Source organism: Xiphophorus couchianus, chromosome 11, assembly GCF_001444195.1.
Source record: "Xiphophorus couchianus chromosome 11, X_couchianus-1.0, whole genome shotgun sequence".
Lineage (NCBI taxonomy): Eukaryota > Metazoa > Chordata > Actinopteri > Cyprinodontiformes > Poeciliidae > Xiphophorus > Xiphophorus couchianus.
The window spans coordinates 26971627-26987281 of record NC_040238.1 but is presented as its reverse complement, the minus strand read 5'-3'; the positions used below and the strand labels follow the sequence as shown (position 1 = coordinate 26987281).

The following is a 15655-nucleotide window of genomic DNA, read 5'->3' as shown; positions in this document are numbered from 1 at the left end:
GTAATTTTTCATAACATAAAAACTACTCAGTCTTAAATTCAGTAAATACAATGTAAATGAAACAGCAAGAAATAAAAATGGCATCATACATGAAATACATCTTTACTAACAGATCAAAATAAAAAAGACAACTTGTGAGAAAAACATAGTTACACTTTATATTTCTTAACTTGCACAGCTAAAACATAGGGAGCATCCATGTGATTTAACAATAACAAAAAGCCCTCTGAGGATGCTAGCTGAAACTAGCATCTAGTATCATAAGAAAGTATCATTATCCACAATAAAATGTTTCCCATATGGACTCGGGCTAAGATGCAGCTTATTTACAAAGAAACCATTACACCCAAAGCAACAAGCCAAGTTACAGGCTTCAGAAACAGAAGCCTACATTTTAGGAGACATTTCTTGTGTTGTGATTGGAGTGTTCTACTGCAAGAGGGATTGGCAAAAAAATTTAGCCCCAAATTAAATATTTATTTTGTGAACTAAACATTTATTTTCCAAACTGAACATTTAATTTTCAAACTTGCTAGCAACCTAAATATTTAGCTAATATGCAAATTAGCCTGCCGATAAACGGAAGTGGAATGTCAAAATAAAAGCTGGGTTTTGCGGACTTCTATTAAATTCTGCTGCTGGCGGAAATGAGTCGCTTCCGTCGTCGCTTAGGTAAAGTTTCTTTTTAATATGTATATAATCGATTCTTTTTCTCTTGACATGTCCAACGTATTAGTTGAAAACATAGGGCGTACCGTTTTAGCCGCTATCCAGACATTTACTCATGTTTCTATAGCAACAGTTTTCTGTATCAGCGTCCACCATTACAACCAAGCCTGAACACTTCCGGTTCATGTTAGATTCACGTTTTAGCCGCTTTAGAGCTGCTAGCAACGTTTTCAAAACAAACAGTTTTCGTACTAATTTTCACATACATAATTTTGTTTTACGAATGAATAAACGGGAAGTCTTCAACTTCGATTGCTGCTCTAAAGCAATTTAAGAGAAAATGAACATGAACCGGAAGTGTTCTGGCTTGAACGTACTATCGTCTCTTGATTCAACTGTTCCTGGAAAACAACGTTTCTCAAACCTTTTCAGGCTGAGGATCATTTAGCCCATTTAACAAAATACTCACGGACCAACTACCTTGAAATTTCCCCCACAATTACACAACATCTAAACCTGAGATGAAAATATTAGTCTGTTAACAAATGAGAAGGCCGGTAATGTTTTGTAAATGTGACTGGCCACGATAAAACCATGAACAAGCTTTTCAATGATGTCAAACGCATGGAAATAAAGAACTATTTCACACTTGTAAAGTGAGACTGTTGTTAGTACAGAGGAAGACTGCTGCAAAGTACAGAGTAAACGTCTGTGCAACCGTCGTTACATCAGATACGGTTCCCCCTGCGTCTTCTCGCCGCACGTTAGACACGTCGACTCGAGAGGAGTGGAATCGATGATTGAAAAGAAAATGTTACTTGAGCAACGATTCAGTACCGCGAGATGCGGAGTTTATACACAGGTCCTCAAAACCCAGCTAATTTGTATATTGGCTAGATAATTAGCTTGGAACTAAATATTTTGCTAGCAACCTAAATATTTAGTTTTAAAATAAATATTTAGTTTGGAACTACATATATAGTTCGGAAAATAAATATTTTCCAGACTAGTGTGTGCTAAATATTTAGCTCAGACTTAAACATGTAGTTTGGACACTAATATTTAGCTTCCAAACAAAATAGTTAATTTGAAAGCTAAATAGTTTGTAGACTGTATACGTAGCTTGTGAATTCAACATTAAGTTTGGAACTCTGACATTTCTAAATGTAACATGGTGAAAGTATGACTTTTTAAAATGAACACCCATATTTGCTTTCTCTATGACGAGCTAAATTAACCAAAAATATTGCTATAATTATACAGTATTTGTTTTTACTGTATAACTTTGAAAACAGCACCCTACAATAATGTACGTGACTTAAAACATGAAAAGTTTCACCTGATTTTATGTCAGACAGTAAGAAAAAAAGATGGGTATTTTTCAGTGTTGCTGTCTAATACAGGGTTCCTTCTTTCATTTGCATTCTAATTTGAATATTTTTCAGATTCCGCACTAAAAAAGTTGTGTCCCCGGAGGTCCATCTTCTTTGGTGCTATCATCCTGTTAGTGGTCGTCATCTTGCTCTGGTATTTCTGTACGTTCACTTAGAGAACTTTGTAGCTTTACTTTGTTTTTGAACTTAACTGTGATTCTGCTTGTGTCCTTCCACTTCCTTTTTTTATTAGCTGTTGTTGTTTCTATGTGTGTCTTTGCAGTATATTACAAGTGTCCATTTGGGAAGTCATGTGGACCGGGTGGGAAGTGTCTGGGCACCACCCGGTGGTGTGATGGTGTACAGGACTGTTCAAACGGAGAAGATGAGTCCCAATGCTGTAAGATATTGAGATGGAAATCCTAAATGTTCCTCACTAACATACACACCAATACGCCATTGTAATCCCTGAGTACGGTTGTTTGTTTTGCACAGTTCGCCTGCAGGGGATTGATTTCCTGCTGCAAAGTTATTCATCAGACGACGATGCCTGGTTGCCTGTATGTGCTGAGAACTGGAATGACAGCTACGGGAGTACTGTGTGTGTGCAGATGGGCTACGACAGGTGCTAATAGTTTATCCCCGTATCTACTGAATCTTAAACTGTAATGGAACGCAAAGTATTTGTATTCATTTGCATGGTTTTCACAATGTTACACAGCAAACTCTGAAATGTGTGACCTACATTTATGCCCAGCTCCCTGACTCAATACTTTGCAGAGCCACCTTTTGCTGCATATACAGCTGTCAGTCTTTTGGAGTATATCTTTATTGTGATTGACCGAGTTAAAAACAGGAGGAGTCACAGGACATATTAGAAAAATAGGGTTTTTATTTTAACCCAAAGATTATAAATGACAAAGATAAACTGAGCTCATAAAAGAGGTCAAAGAAACAAAACTGAACTCAGGCAAAAAATGTAAACAAACTGGCTGCACAAACAAAAATAACTGACCTAACAAAGAAATGACACACAGGGGTTTATATACTGGCTGATCAGACCAAGACACAATAGGGGTAACTAAACAGAATACAATTACAAATAACACAAAAACAAATAACAGTACAGCTAAGTTTGGCTAAACTAAAGACCCAAAAATGAAAATAAAAAATATTAAACTTTAAATACTAATATTTACTTAAATAGAAAACTTATCTCAACAAAGAAACTACAAATTTCCCCTGCCAGCAGGAACTAGTGGTGGAGTCCAATCAGCATGTAAGCCTGCTGAGCCCTGGGCCCCATCCTTTGTCTGGCAACTCCAAGGCAGGTAAGTACCGGTGGGAAAACAAACAGAATTAATCTTAAGCAAACAAAATTAACTTTAAGTTGATATAAATGCATATGCTAACTAAATGTGCACGCTAACAAATAGAACAAATGCATTCAAATCAACTAATAAATGTTTTTATTGAAACTAAAGTGTTGTTGTGTTTATATGAAAAAATAAACTGTGCATAATAAAAGAGTTACCGACATCAGAGTGTGGCCATGGATTTGGCCATCACATTTACCAACTGTTCACATCTTACACTTCTGCCTGTTCTTTTATGCAAAATAGATCAAGCTCGATCAGTTTAGATCGAGCTTGATCTAAACTGCAGACACCAATTTTCTAATTTTGCCATAAATTCTCAGCTAGAGTTAGTTCCAGACTTTGACTAGGCCATTATAGCACATGAAATATCAATATGTCTTTAATCTAAACCATCACATTGCAGCTACGGCTGTATGTTTAGATTTGTTATCAAAATTTGAAGTTAAAAAGGGAACAAAACTACTTTATGTCCTTATAATTAAATTGGTCTCCAGTCTGAATATTCCAATTTGAAACACTAATCTACGTGTGCTACAAACAAAGTGGTTGACAATTCTAGTGTAGGTGACCAGGCAAGGTGGCCTATCAGATTTCAAGATTAGTTGTAAATTTTCCTTTAAGTTATATGACAGATAAACAGCTTGAACTCCATGAGCAATTTGGTAAATTGCACATTAAAACTGACAACTGTGCAAAGGTTCAGTAAAGATTTTGTCTTAATTATTATTAACTGTATTACCAAACTTTATGTCCTTTTTGTCTTAAAGTTCCATCCATTCAGCTATCTGTGTTTGGGATTTTTTTAGCTGGTAAAAAATTAAAGGTTTGTAGAAGTATCTGGCATATATTCATTATAAACTTTTGTATTTAAAGATCTCAGTGTCATGTGGAGAGTAATAGAATAGAATAGAATAGAATTACTTTATTCATCCCAGCAGGGAAATTATTTCGCAGTTACAGCAGCATAGAGACAAGACACACAACAACCACCACTGAGTAGCAATTGTAGACAAAATAAAAATAAAATATAAAATGCTATCAATATAAAAAGCAGCTTAGAGCAGTCCTTGCAAAGATTCCAAAAATGCAGATACAGTATGTATATGCAAATATATGTACAGCAAGTGTGCCACAGTGCAGTTGTGCAAAATTGGACTGATTAGTGCAGAACAATAATTTAGCTTTTATTGTACAGTGAGATGGCATGTGGCAGGAAGGATTTCCTGTATCTGTCCCTACGACAGCAGAGCTGGAGCAGAATATGTGAGAAGGTGCTCCGCTGTCTGTCCACTATGTGGTGGAGAGGGTGCTGTTTATTGTCCATAATAGACAGAACCTTCTTCAGTGTAGGACACAAGTGTAGGCAAACGAAACAGAGTGTCCCATAGCATTCAGTCCAGCAGAGACAAAACTAAAGTAACATAAAAATATTTGTGAGGTATAACAGAGGATCTAGCAATGAGTGACAGATGAGGAAGAGCTTAGCTATTGAGGAGGAGGTGGAGATGACAAAGGGTCCAAAGAGATAATAACAGGTGAACGGATGCAGCTGGGGAAGGGAGCAGGGAAAGAGAAAAGAGGAAATGAGAATGAAAAACACAATGAAACGAACTGAACTGAAACAAAAGATAAAATAAGATGACAAGAAAAAAGGAATAAAACAATAAAGGAATGCTTACAGCATAGACAGAGGAGGCTAAACGTCCAAACACGAATGGATCATAACACTGAATACTCTAAAAAGTTCACTGTTTCTTGTCTCTCTGTGTATCCCACAGCAAGTTTTATGAGAGCTCTACTCAAGTCAGCTTTCACACCTCAGCCCCAGAGGGATACTTGAAGCTAAAGTCTGGAAGTAGCTATAAATCCCCGATACAGACACAGCTCATGCACAGGTATGGCCACACCGTCATATTAGGATGGATAGTGATTTATAGAGTGAACTAATAATAACATAATAATCTTATCTGACTTTACCTTGCAGCCCAGAGTGCTCAGTCAGAGTTGTTAAACTTCATTGCATTGGTGAGTTTCTAACTGGCACAAGAGTGCAAGATAAGAAGATATTAGTGCATGACTCATAACAGAATAAATCAGACAAGTACAGAGACTTTGTGTTTGTGACAGGGTGAAATACTAAATTACAAAGTTATTTATTTTTTTGTTTCTTTTACTCTGAATGTTGAGAATGTGGCAAGAGTTTCGCAGCTCCCAGCAGTCGCATCATGGGCGGCTCTGAGGCGGTGAAAGGAGCTTGGCCGTGGCAAGTCAGCCTCCAGGTTTACTATCAGCATGTGTGCGGCGGCTCCATCATCAGCCCATACTGGATCCTGACTGCAGCGCACTGCTTCCAAACGTGAGTCGTTACTCATTATTTTCTAAATAAACGTAAAAACACTCAAGGGTTTAGGTCTTATGGTTCGATCTGGGCATAATTTAGTACTATGTGATTGGTATGTTAAGAACTGGTGACATTCTGATGACAAAAACTGCATTTCCATTTGCCATATAATTGTACAATTTGGCATTTCGAAAATTGTAAAATGTCAAATTTGCTCAATTGAAACACAGCAATAAAAAAAAACATGTTTTTTGCTAAAACGTTTTGGGGCTAGGATTAGGCAGTTTTTTTGGGTGGATCGAAAATGGGAACTTTTTTTGCGTCATATGAAAAAGAAGACGACCGGAACTAGGAGGAGGATTGTGGTTTGGCGTGTTTTTTTTGTTTTTTTTAAATGATTTGCGCATGAGCAAATTTACTCACGTGATTTTTATAGAGTTTCTTATTCAGTAATTGCAATTGCAAAATTGTCTTTTTGTTATTAGTGGAAGATCAACTAAAATTTTGTTACATTTGCAATGGAAACAGTTGCAATTAGACTTTTAAAAGGGCGGTCGGTCATCTTACCTTTGGGGTTAATGTATATCTCAGGTGATTGGGTACATAGGTATCCTGAACAAGGGTGTATAGATACCAGTCATCTGCAAATTCCAACCATTCAAATTCAACCCTAAATTTGAACCATATCAAACTCTGATAAGTGTTTTTAATGTTGTCTTATGCAACTACAAGGCATTGTGTATGTCTGGAGACGGTCACATCCTCGTAAGCCTGTCGCAATAAGCAATTAATCAATTGATCAATTAATTGCATGCTAAATTAAAATGAGCTCAATAATTTTCATTCTGATGATTCATATTTTCTTTACAGAAACTTTGTAATCCATTTCTTATGGCTTGTATGTGGTTTTTATTTCTTTTTTAGTTATCGGTTTTGGTTGTTCTGCTTTATTTCGTATATTTATGGAGTTTCAGTATGGAGAGTCCTACAAAATTAAGATTTATTAGTCTCAGAGAGGGAGAATTTGCATTGTTGTGGCATTGTCACTATATTACTTGAAAACGTTTTCAAAACAACAATGTTATAGTAATTACTGGGACAATTCATCGCCCAGCAAAATTTGTTATGACTTGACTTTGACCGTGCCATCTCAGCCCTTTCAGGACAACAAGATCGCTTGCGACTGGCTTGTAGTGTTCAGTGAAAGATTCTGCTGTTCCCACTGTCAAAGTAGCTGCTTTGGGGCGTGCTGTGGTGGCGCAGGGGGTTAGCACGCCCCACGTTTGGAGGCCTTAGTCCTCGACGCGGACATCGCGGGTTCGACTCCCGGTCCCGACGACCTTTGCCGCATGTCTTCCTCAACCTCCTTCCTGTCTGCCTACTGTCGCAAAAATATGAGCCACTAGCGCCGCAAAAACTCTTTGGAGAAAAAAAAGGAAAAAAAAAACTGCTTCAGAAATGATGTGAATTATGCTCTCTGACAGCTTTCCCTTCCTTGAAAACTCAGTCTTTACAAATGTACATCTGGACAGACTTTGGACCAAATAAATTATGTCTATATTGGACCTCTTAGTTTTGTTGGTTTCAATATTAAGCTCTGTGTAATGTACTAATTTAATGACTGGGTGTCATGCAGTAGCAATGTGCATCATGTTTACAACTCAATGATCTGTTCTGTTCTTGGTAGTTGTCCATACTACAAAAATTATTCATGTAAGGCTTACTCATAAGACGTCTAGAGAGATCCACTGCATTTGTTTTCCATGACAGACTTTCTGATCCTGAATTATGGACGGTAGCCTATGGGGATGTGCATTTGTCAAACCTGCCAACTAGAAGGTCAGCTAAGAGAATCGTTAGGCATAAGAAATTTGACCCTAAGACCAATGACTTCGACATTGCGTTGCTAAAACTCAGTAAGCCCATCATTTTCAAACGTAAGTGCTTCTTCTTTAAATCCACGTTTCATCTATAGACTAACGTCTATGAGAACCATCAATTCACTTCATCTTGACAAAATGCATTATATTTCTTTATTTAGAAAGAACAGTGAGACCACTGTGTCTCCCCAATGTTGGGCTTCAAATACATAGCAGCAATGGATCCTGGATCACTGGATGGGGGCAATTGTATTCATCTGGTGAGCTGATTGAACATATCCAGCTTTTCCTGACATTTCATGCTGTTTTCATTCTCAAATTTTCCTCCCTGTGTTTCTTCTTTTTCCTAATTTTTCTGAATTTTGCTTCCAGCACATGTTGAGGATCAGTAATTGTCATGATTGACTAAGTTAAGTTATACGGAAGCCGAGAGTGGGTGATTTCCCATATATACTTTGTCCCGATGGTTTTCTCAAGATAACAAGTCAATTTCCTGATGGTTTTCTCAAGATAAAATAATTTCCTGTTTTCTCAAGATAAGTTAATTTCCCGTTTTCAGGATATGGTTTTCTCGCTATAACATGTTAATTTTCCAATGGTTTTGCGTGTGTATTAAACCCGATTTCATCCTTCAAACGCTTGCCACAACGGCATGCATTTGAGGCTGAATTCAGGATCAAAACACACACCAGTCATCTCGTGGAGACAACAAATTTTGTTTTCTCGAGATTAACTCGTCTTGAAAAAAACCGTGGTTTTATGTACCCGTTATCTCAAGAAAACCATCTGGAAAAAGAATGTGCGTAAAATGTCCACTTTTGACTTCCGTAAAGTTAACTATAGATTTGCAAATATATATATTTTTTCTTTTTCAGGTCCATCTCCTGATACACTACATCAAGCTCCGGTTACCATTTATCTGCCACAGATATGTAATCATCCTTACGTGTTGAATGGGAGGGTAACTGAGACCATGTTCTGCGCAGGCAATCTGCGAGGAGGCGTCGATACCTGCCAAGTTAGTTTTGCCTCATAAGCATCACAGCTCTCACATGCCAGAGCTGCATAATCACAACTAAGAATCAGATATTATAATTATTTCAAGTGATTTCAGGATAATTTAGTTAATAATTCTCTGACCACTCACTAAGCGGTGAATTTGTTTCTCTATCTTAAGCCTTCAATATGAGCGTAAATAAAAAAATAAACATTACAGAACACAGCACCACACAGCAGAACACTGTGAAATCTACAACAATGATAACACTATACACATGCTTTTAAACCTACCTTGCTGGGGCGTGCTGTGGTGGCGCAGGGGGTTAGCACGCCCCACGTTTGGAGGCCTTAGTCCGTCACAGGTTCGACTCCCGGTCCCGACGACCTTTACCGCATGTCTTCCCCCCTCTCCTCACCCTCCTTCCTGTCTGCCTACTGTACAAAAAAATACGTGCCACTAGCGCCGCAAAAACTCTTCAGAGAAAAAAAAAAGGAAAAAAAACTACCTTGCTATCACTTTTATTGGCGTATAAGAAAAATATCATTTAAAATAAATACACAAATGATTCTACTGTAACTCGTAGATTGGATGTACAGGGATAATTTGATATTGTTTAGATATTTATTTTAGGACATCCATCCATCCATCCATTTTCTGTGCACCCTTGTCCCTAATGGGGTCGGGAGGGTTGCTGGTGCCTATCTCCAGCTACGTTCCAGGCGGGAGGCGGGGTACACCCTGGACAGGTCGCCAGCCTGTCGCAGGGCAACACAAAGACATACAGGACAAACAACCATTCACACACAAACACACACCTAGGGAGAATTTAGATAGACCAATTAACCTAACAGTCATGTTTTTGGACTGTGGGAGGAAGCCGGAGTACCCGGAGAGAACCCACGCATGCACAGGGAGAACATGCAAACTCCATGCAGAAAGACCCCGGCCGGGAATCGAACCCAGGACCTTCTTGCTGCAAGGCAACAGTGCTACCAACTGCGCCACTGTGCAGCCCTATTTTAGGACAGCATATGTAAATTTAATAGGAAAATGTTTGGTATCAAAATGTTGAAAAGAAATCTAGCTGGGGCGTGCTGTGGTGGCGTAGGGGATAGCGCGACCCACGTTTGGAGGTCTTGAGTCCTTAACAGGCAGGTTCGGTTCCCGGACCCGGCGATATTTGCCACATGTCTTCCCCCCTCTCCTTCCCCCTTTCCTGTCAGCCTACTTTCATATAAGGGACACTAAATCCCACAAAAAAAAACCCTGGAGGGGAGAAAAAAAAAGAAAGAAATCTAGCTAATGCTTCAAATATGACATCAGCTGCTTTGGTGTTTTCAGTTATCTTTATGTTTCCTTGTCTTATATTTTGTTAAGTAAAGTAAATAATTAAAGCAATGCTACACTGTAAAAAAAAAGGCTGTATGCTAAAATACCGACAGCTGTGGTTGCCAGAGTTTTACCGAATTAAAAATTCTGGCAGCCACAGCTGCTGGTATTTTACCATAAAAAAGAGACGTGTTTGTTTGTTTGTTTGTTTTCTCCAGGGTTTTGATGGGACATCAGAAGTCAAGAATGCAGCAAAAGCTTGTGCAGCATATTGTTTTATGACGTTGCATGTGTTATAAATACATTGTCCTGACAAATTTCTGTCCTGTGTCCTGCAGGGTGACAGTGGAGGACCTCTGGTGGTTAACTCAGGAAATGTATGGTGGCTGATAGGGGTCACTAGCTGGGGCTATGGATGTGGTTTGAGGACCAAGCCAGGATTGTATGGCAATATATCTTTCTTTATGGAGTGGATACAGAAACAAATGCAGGTATAGTAGTGTGCATCAACATCATGTCTAATTTAATTATTTAATTGTATGTCCTAAATCTTCACCGTTGAATGATTAAAAAACAAAACATCTATTCCTGATTTTTATGTTTGCATGTCAGCAGATTTCTGTTTTTTTTGCCGTAAGATTAACTGTATTAAGCATTAAAATTAATCACTTTTTCTTAACAGCAGCTAAATACTGTTAAACTCTACACTTTAGCTTTTTATTTGATCTTGCTTTGTGTTTCCAAGACATTCAACTGTGTTTTTGTGGAATCTGGTAATTCTTTGTGACATGGTTTAAGACCATGTGAATAATGTGCAGATTTTAAAACCATAAACATTAGCACAAATATCTAATTCTGCCTTTCCTTTTTAATCTCCACAGGATGAGTGGAAAGTAGAAGAGTGAGGTCCCTACCAATGCACTTTGAGTCCACAACATTGGGGAAATGTGATCAGTGAGGTTTTTTTTTAAATTTAATCAGGTATCGGGGGAAAAAAAAATCTTATTAAATATGTTTTTTTCTCAATGCAGGCATTTAATGTTTGCTTTTAGAAAAAAAGTCTAGCTATTTATTTGCTCAGATGTGTGAGATTTGTCTGAATGTGGATTCCTGCCACTGTTAATGAACAGTTAACCTACTCATTAATCTGGATGTGACATAAACAGACATCCCAACATGCTACAAGGTGTGACTTTACAGAAACTGATCTATTACTTCATTGAGAAATAGGGAGATAGTTTGAGGAAATGTTCAGGCTGAGATTTTTTATTATTTAACTGGAAATGTACATTTAAATTTCATGTTGTCTTTTGCTTGTTTATGACTTTAACTATCTTATTCAGGATTCTGTGTATTCTCACTGTTGCAAAGCTCCGTGTGAGGTGATTTCTTTGTAAAACAACTCTAAATGATTCACCAAATGTTTGTGGAACTCCTGAGATTAAAGCCTATTTGAACAGAAAACAATCATGTAAAAGAGTGCTTAATAGAATCCTCCTGCTTTACATCCACATCATGTAGATGAGGGCCCAGGGGTCACCAAACTTTTTGTATCTTAGATTTTACTTTTGGGGTGTTGATACAAAGTGCTACAGCTAATGTTTTGTATCTCACTTAACAGTTGCTTTTTTTGTTTTGTTTTATGAATGAGACATTTATAGCATTTTCTTCTAAATATTCCCTGTTCTGCTTTTGTAAAATTGTGAAATAATCAATCTAAAAACAGTTTCAAAAGTTGGAGTTCAGATGTAGGAGTGACATCACATCCAGGTAAACTAAATGCACTGATTTCATTTTAGGAGAATAGAGAAACAGACCAGATACAATTCATTTGATGATATAATTAAAGGTTTCTGTGTGTCATATTTAAAGTGTCTTCTTTTTCCCCCTTCTTCTCTGTCCTCTCTTTGATCCTTCTCCATCAGTTGGGTGTCGAATCACTGCTCATGGCGGTTGGCTCACTGTTTGGCAGATGTTCAATCTCCCAGACTACATCTGCTACCTGTTTGTACCAATTAATGGGCCCCTGATACTGAGCCAACACCTCTTCAGTGGGTTAAACAGATGACACAATTAGCCACTCAATTGAGGACCTACATAGCATCATATCTGCCTTTTATCTGTTTGGCCTTTTTTCTTGATGCTTCTCAAGTGAGTGGGCAGACCTGCTCTATTAAACCAATATTATTTGTAACCATCTCTAAAAGTAAAGCCCTTTCCCCATTACCAGGTCTAATTCCAGCCGGTTAATGTCTGACTTGGTTCTAGGCAAGTTGGGTTTGTTTTCATTGGCAGTGTGTTCCTCACTATGTGGATGTGAAAATGGGCAGGATCATTGCAGGAATGTGGGTGGGCCATTTGCACGCAGGAGCTCTGAAGATGTCATTTTGCGGATTGTCCTACCCCTATACCAGTTTACCCGGTATTTCACAATTGATAAAAAGAATTGGGCCTCAAGATTTGACAATGGAAATATCTATTATCAGCTCACCATGTTGCCAACTACTACAGTCTAGTTACAGATTGAAAATTGTAGTTGAGGTATTGTTGTTGACATAAATCCATGGCGCTATCAATGAATGCAGTCTGCCAATCACATCATTTGTGTGCAAGACTTGGTTAGGTCGGCTTATACCACCTCTGAGATGGTTCCAGAAAACTGCTTGGCTGGTTTCCAAGACCTGCGCATGAAGACAAATCTGGCCGGGATTAACTGGGTAGAACTGCTTAAGCAGGGGTGTCAAACTCCAGTCCTCAAGGTTCGGTGTCCTGCAACTTTTAGATGTGCCTTTGCTGCACCACACCTGAATAGAAAAATTAGGTCACTAACAAGGCTCTGGAGAACTTATTTACACAAGAAGTAGGTAATTAAGCCATATCATTTCAGTGTTTTGTACCTGTGGCACAACTAAAAACTGCAGGACACCGCCCCTTGAGGACTGGAGTTTTACACCTGTTGCTTAAAGCCAAGTCCGTGGAGAAGGGGCTTCAATTAGCTCTCCAGACACACCATTTCCCCCAAGGTTTGACTATTCATAAAATAAATCATGGGTTTCTTCACGGTGTTGGGTTAAAAATTGTTAATAATATTGTTCAACAAGTAAACCTCAGGTAAAAGGTATATAAAACAAAACTACATCAAGGTTTTCAAAAGTGCCGGCGGCCGGCGGGTGGACGCAAGGGCGCCGACCACTCGCCAGTTATCTTCAATAAAACATTTTTAAAAATTACATTAAAATGAAATAATAAAATAAAAATATTTCGAAATATTTGTATGTATATTTTTAGTTGTGTGAAGTAAATAGTTTATAGTTTATGATGAGTAAAGTTTTTTTCGTTCATCGACGTTGTCCGATTGGTGACGCATTTCCGGGGCGCAAAAATTTCGTTAAAGGTTGTACATGCGCAGTAGGTCCTCTTCAGCTCACGCTCATTCGGGGGCGGATCTCTGCTGCGCCCAGAGCTGAATGCAGCTTGATCTGCATCAGCTTGATCTTCCCGCCATGAAGGCGACGGCTGGAGCTGAAGTAAAGTTAGTCTGAATGACAAGTCGACAGGTTAGCTAACTGAACGTAGCGAGACTAACGCTTTGTTCTACTTTCCCTGCCTTCCTTTACAAACATCAGGATATGACCCAGCATGGATTAAGACAGGTGAATGATGAGGTGAGATGGAGGATAAATATGTGGTGTAGGTGTTTTACAATGTTTTTAAATGGTAGCGCTGTATCGTGAAAAAGTGCGCAACACACCTTAGAAGAGGCCCTTTGATATACTAGTCTACTTTTTTAATAGGTGCTAATATGCATTGTTGCAACTAAATGTATTGCCTCAATGCATTGGCTTCTGGAGAAGAACCTTTCAAAAGCATCCCTGACTTCAACCACTGAGAAATTTACTTCCCTCAAGGATAGAAGGGCAAAGTGTATGTACAAAAAGTGGAACACTACATGGTATAATGTAGCTTTGTTTGTTTTCATTCATGTAAATACACAGGTTTGTATACCTTTGTATATATTTTGATATATGTCTACTTTGGATTTATAGCTGGAAATAACCCGACAGGGCCGCAACTGGTTTTCAACAACACCAGGCAGTCTGAAGAGAAACCCGGGCAACACTGGACATCTTAGTATGACAATAACCCAGAACACACTACTGAAGAGGTGACTTAAGAAATATATTTACGTTTCTGAGTGGCTTAGCCAGAGGACTTGCGTGAATCTGATGGAGAATCTATAAAGTGAGCTAAGGGTTAAGGTGGTGGTAAGGAGGCCTGACAGCCGCAAAAACATTTGAGAAATGGTCAAAGATCCCAGTGGAGACATGCAAAAAGCTTATCAGCAATTATTAGAAACATTTGGATTAGAGCTAGGTTTGATTATTGAGAAGGTTATCAATACTTTTGAACATGGCATTTTTTTTTTTGTTGAAATACCAATAAATTCAGAACAATTTTTTTCTACAATGAAAGCCATTATTTTGACACCCTTGGCACTTGGCAGCTTTAAGTGGTTAAATAACATTACACACCAGTACCCGGAGAAATCCCTACATGTAAAGGTAGAACACCCAACTTCCAAATATGTTTCATCTAAACCATTACAGTACAGCTCTGGCTGTATGCTTAAACCGTTGTTTGGCAGAACGATGGTTCTGTCAGGCTCAGGTGGTCTACAATGTCTAATGGGTTTTCTTGCGTGCCTTGCCCTCGATTTAACTCCATCCATTTTTTTTATTAACTCTGACCAGATTCCTTTTCCTTTCGAAAGAAAATAATTTCCACAGCATCACTGTGTGTGATGTGCAGGGACAAAACGTTTTGCATGTATGCTAAAAACATTTGATTTGGTCTCGTCTGACGTACTGACGCTATAGATTTGGCTAAAATAACATTTTCTTCAGCTGTCTCATTTTGTGAACCGTGTGCTTAAAAGTTCCACCAAACTGGAGCTAAGACACATGAATGAATTTTCTCATTTCAAAGCATAAGCAATGCGCCGCTCCTTAACGCATCCAAGGAGTTGCGTTGACGTTAAGTCTGAAGCATGGCGGGTGACGTGTAAAGACAAAATGACAGCACCGTTACTCGGGGCTAAATGCTAATCTAAGTGGAGGGAGGAAACTGCTGAATTCTCAGCAGATATTTAACTAAAAAGAGGCTTAGCTGTGTGGCTCTGCTCCAGTTCTCTAGAACAGTTTGTCAGTGTGTCATTGTGATGTTTAATTATGTGAGGGTGATAGAAAGTCCATGTGCACGAGTGTGTGTTTTGTGCTCACAAAAGCTAGTGTGTGTCTGTGTTACAGTACTCTTGTCTATGTGGTTATGCACAGTGAAAACAGTCAATGCAACATTCTTCTGCAGCCAATGAGCAGAGCGCCGCTGTTACCGGGCAGTTATGTGTTTATTCCCCCTCCTGTTCCTTCGTGAGGTCGATGTCACACGTCAAGCCTCATAGCCTCTCAGATCAGCATGAGTCTTTACGACACACCGGGGTCCTGCAGTGTTGGTGAACATCAGCAGTCTCGCTGGTTTTGTAGGTCAACCAGTTCTGAGCGGGTGCAGCTTCTATTTTCCTGTGTGAAACAGGAGCTATTTGCAGATTCCTCTTCAACCTGAACACTGATGACAAAGCAAAACAGAAAGCAGATTTCTTTTTTTTTTCCGGGTTTGATCATGTTTAA

At 38.7% G+C, this 15655-nt stretch overlaps 1 protein-coding gene across 1 annotated transcript; it reads left to right on the top strand.

Moving 5' to 3' along the window:
* The first annotated feature begins 554 nt into the window (after nt 1–554).
* Nucleotides 555–10961, top strand: tmprss2 (transmembrane serine protease 2). The gene is made up of 12 exons (XM_028032112.1): nt 555–672; nt 2115–2204; nt 2326–2442; nt 2538–2667; nt 5200–5316; nt 5406–5446; nt 5609–5777; nt 7533–7699; nt 7804–7902; nt 8518–8660; nt 10310–10462; nt 10853–10961. Exons 1-12 carry the CDS (start codon nt 648–650, stop codon nt 10874–10876), a joined length of 1275 nt encoding a protein of 424 aa, XP_027887913.1. The 5' UTR covers nt 555–647; the 3' UTR covers nt 10877–10961.
* The last annotated feature ends 4694 nt before the right edge of the window (nt 10962–15655 follow it).

What these genes read in the sequence shown, in the direction of transcription:
- tmprss2 (XM_028032112.1), top strand. Translation starts at nt 648, where the DNA reads ATGAGTCGCTTCCGTCGTCGCTTAG. An exon ending in GGGGCAATTGTATTCATCTG is followed by an intron (nt 7,903 to 8,517) that starts GTGAGCTGATTG and finishes TTTCTTTTTCAG; the next exon opens with GTCCATCTCCTGATACACTA. An exon ending in GGATACAGAAACAAATGCAG is followed by an intron (nt 10,463 to 10,852) that starts GTATAGTAGTGT and finishes TAATCTCCACAG; the next exon opens with GATGAGTGGAAAGTAGAAGA.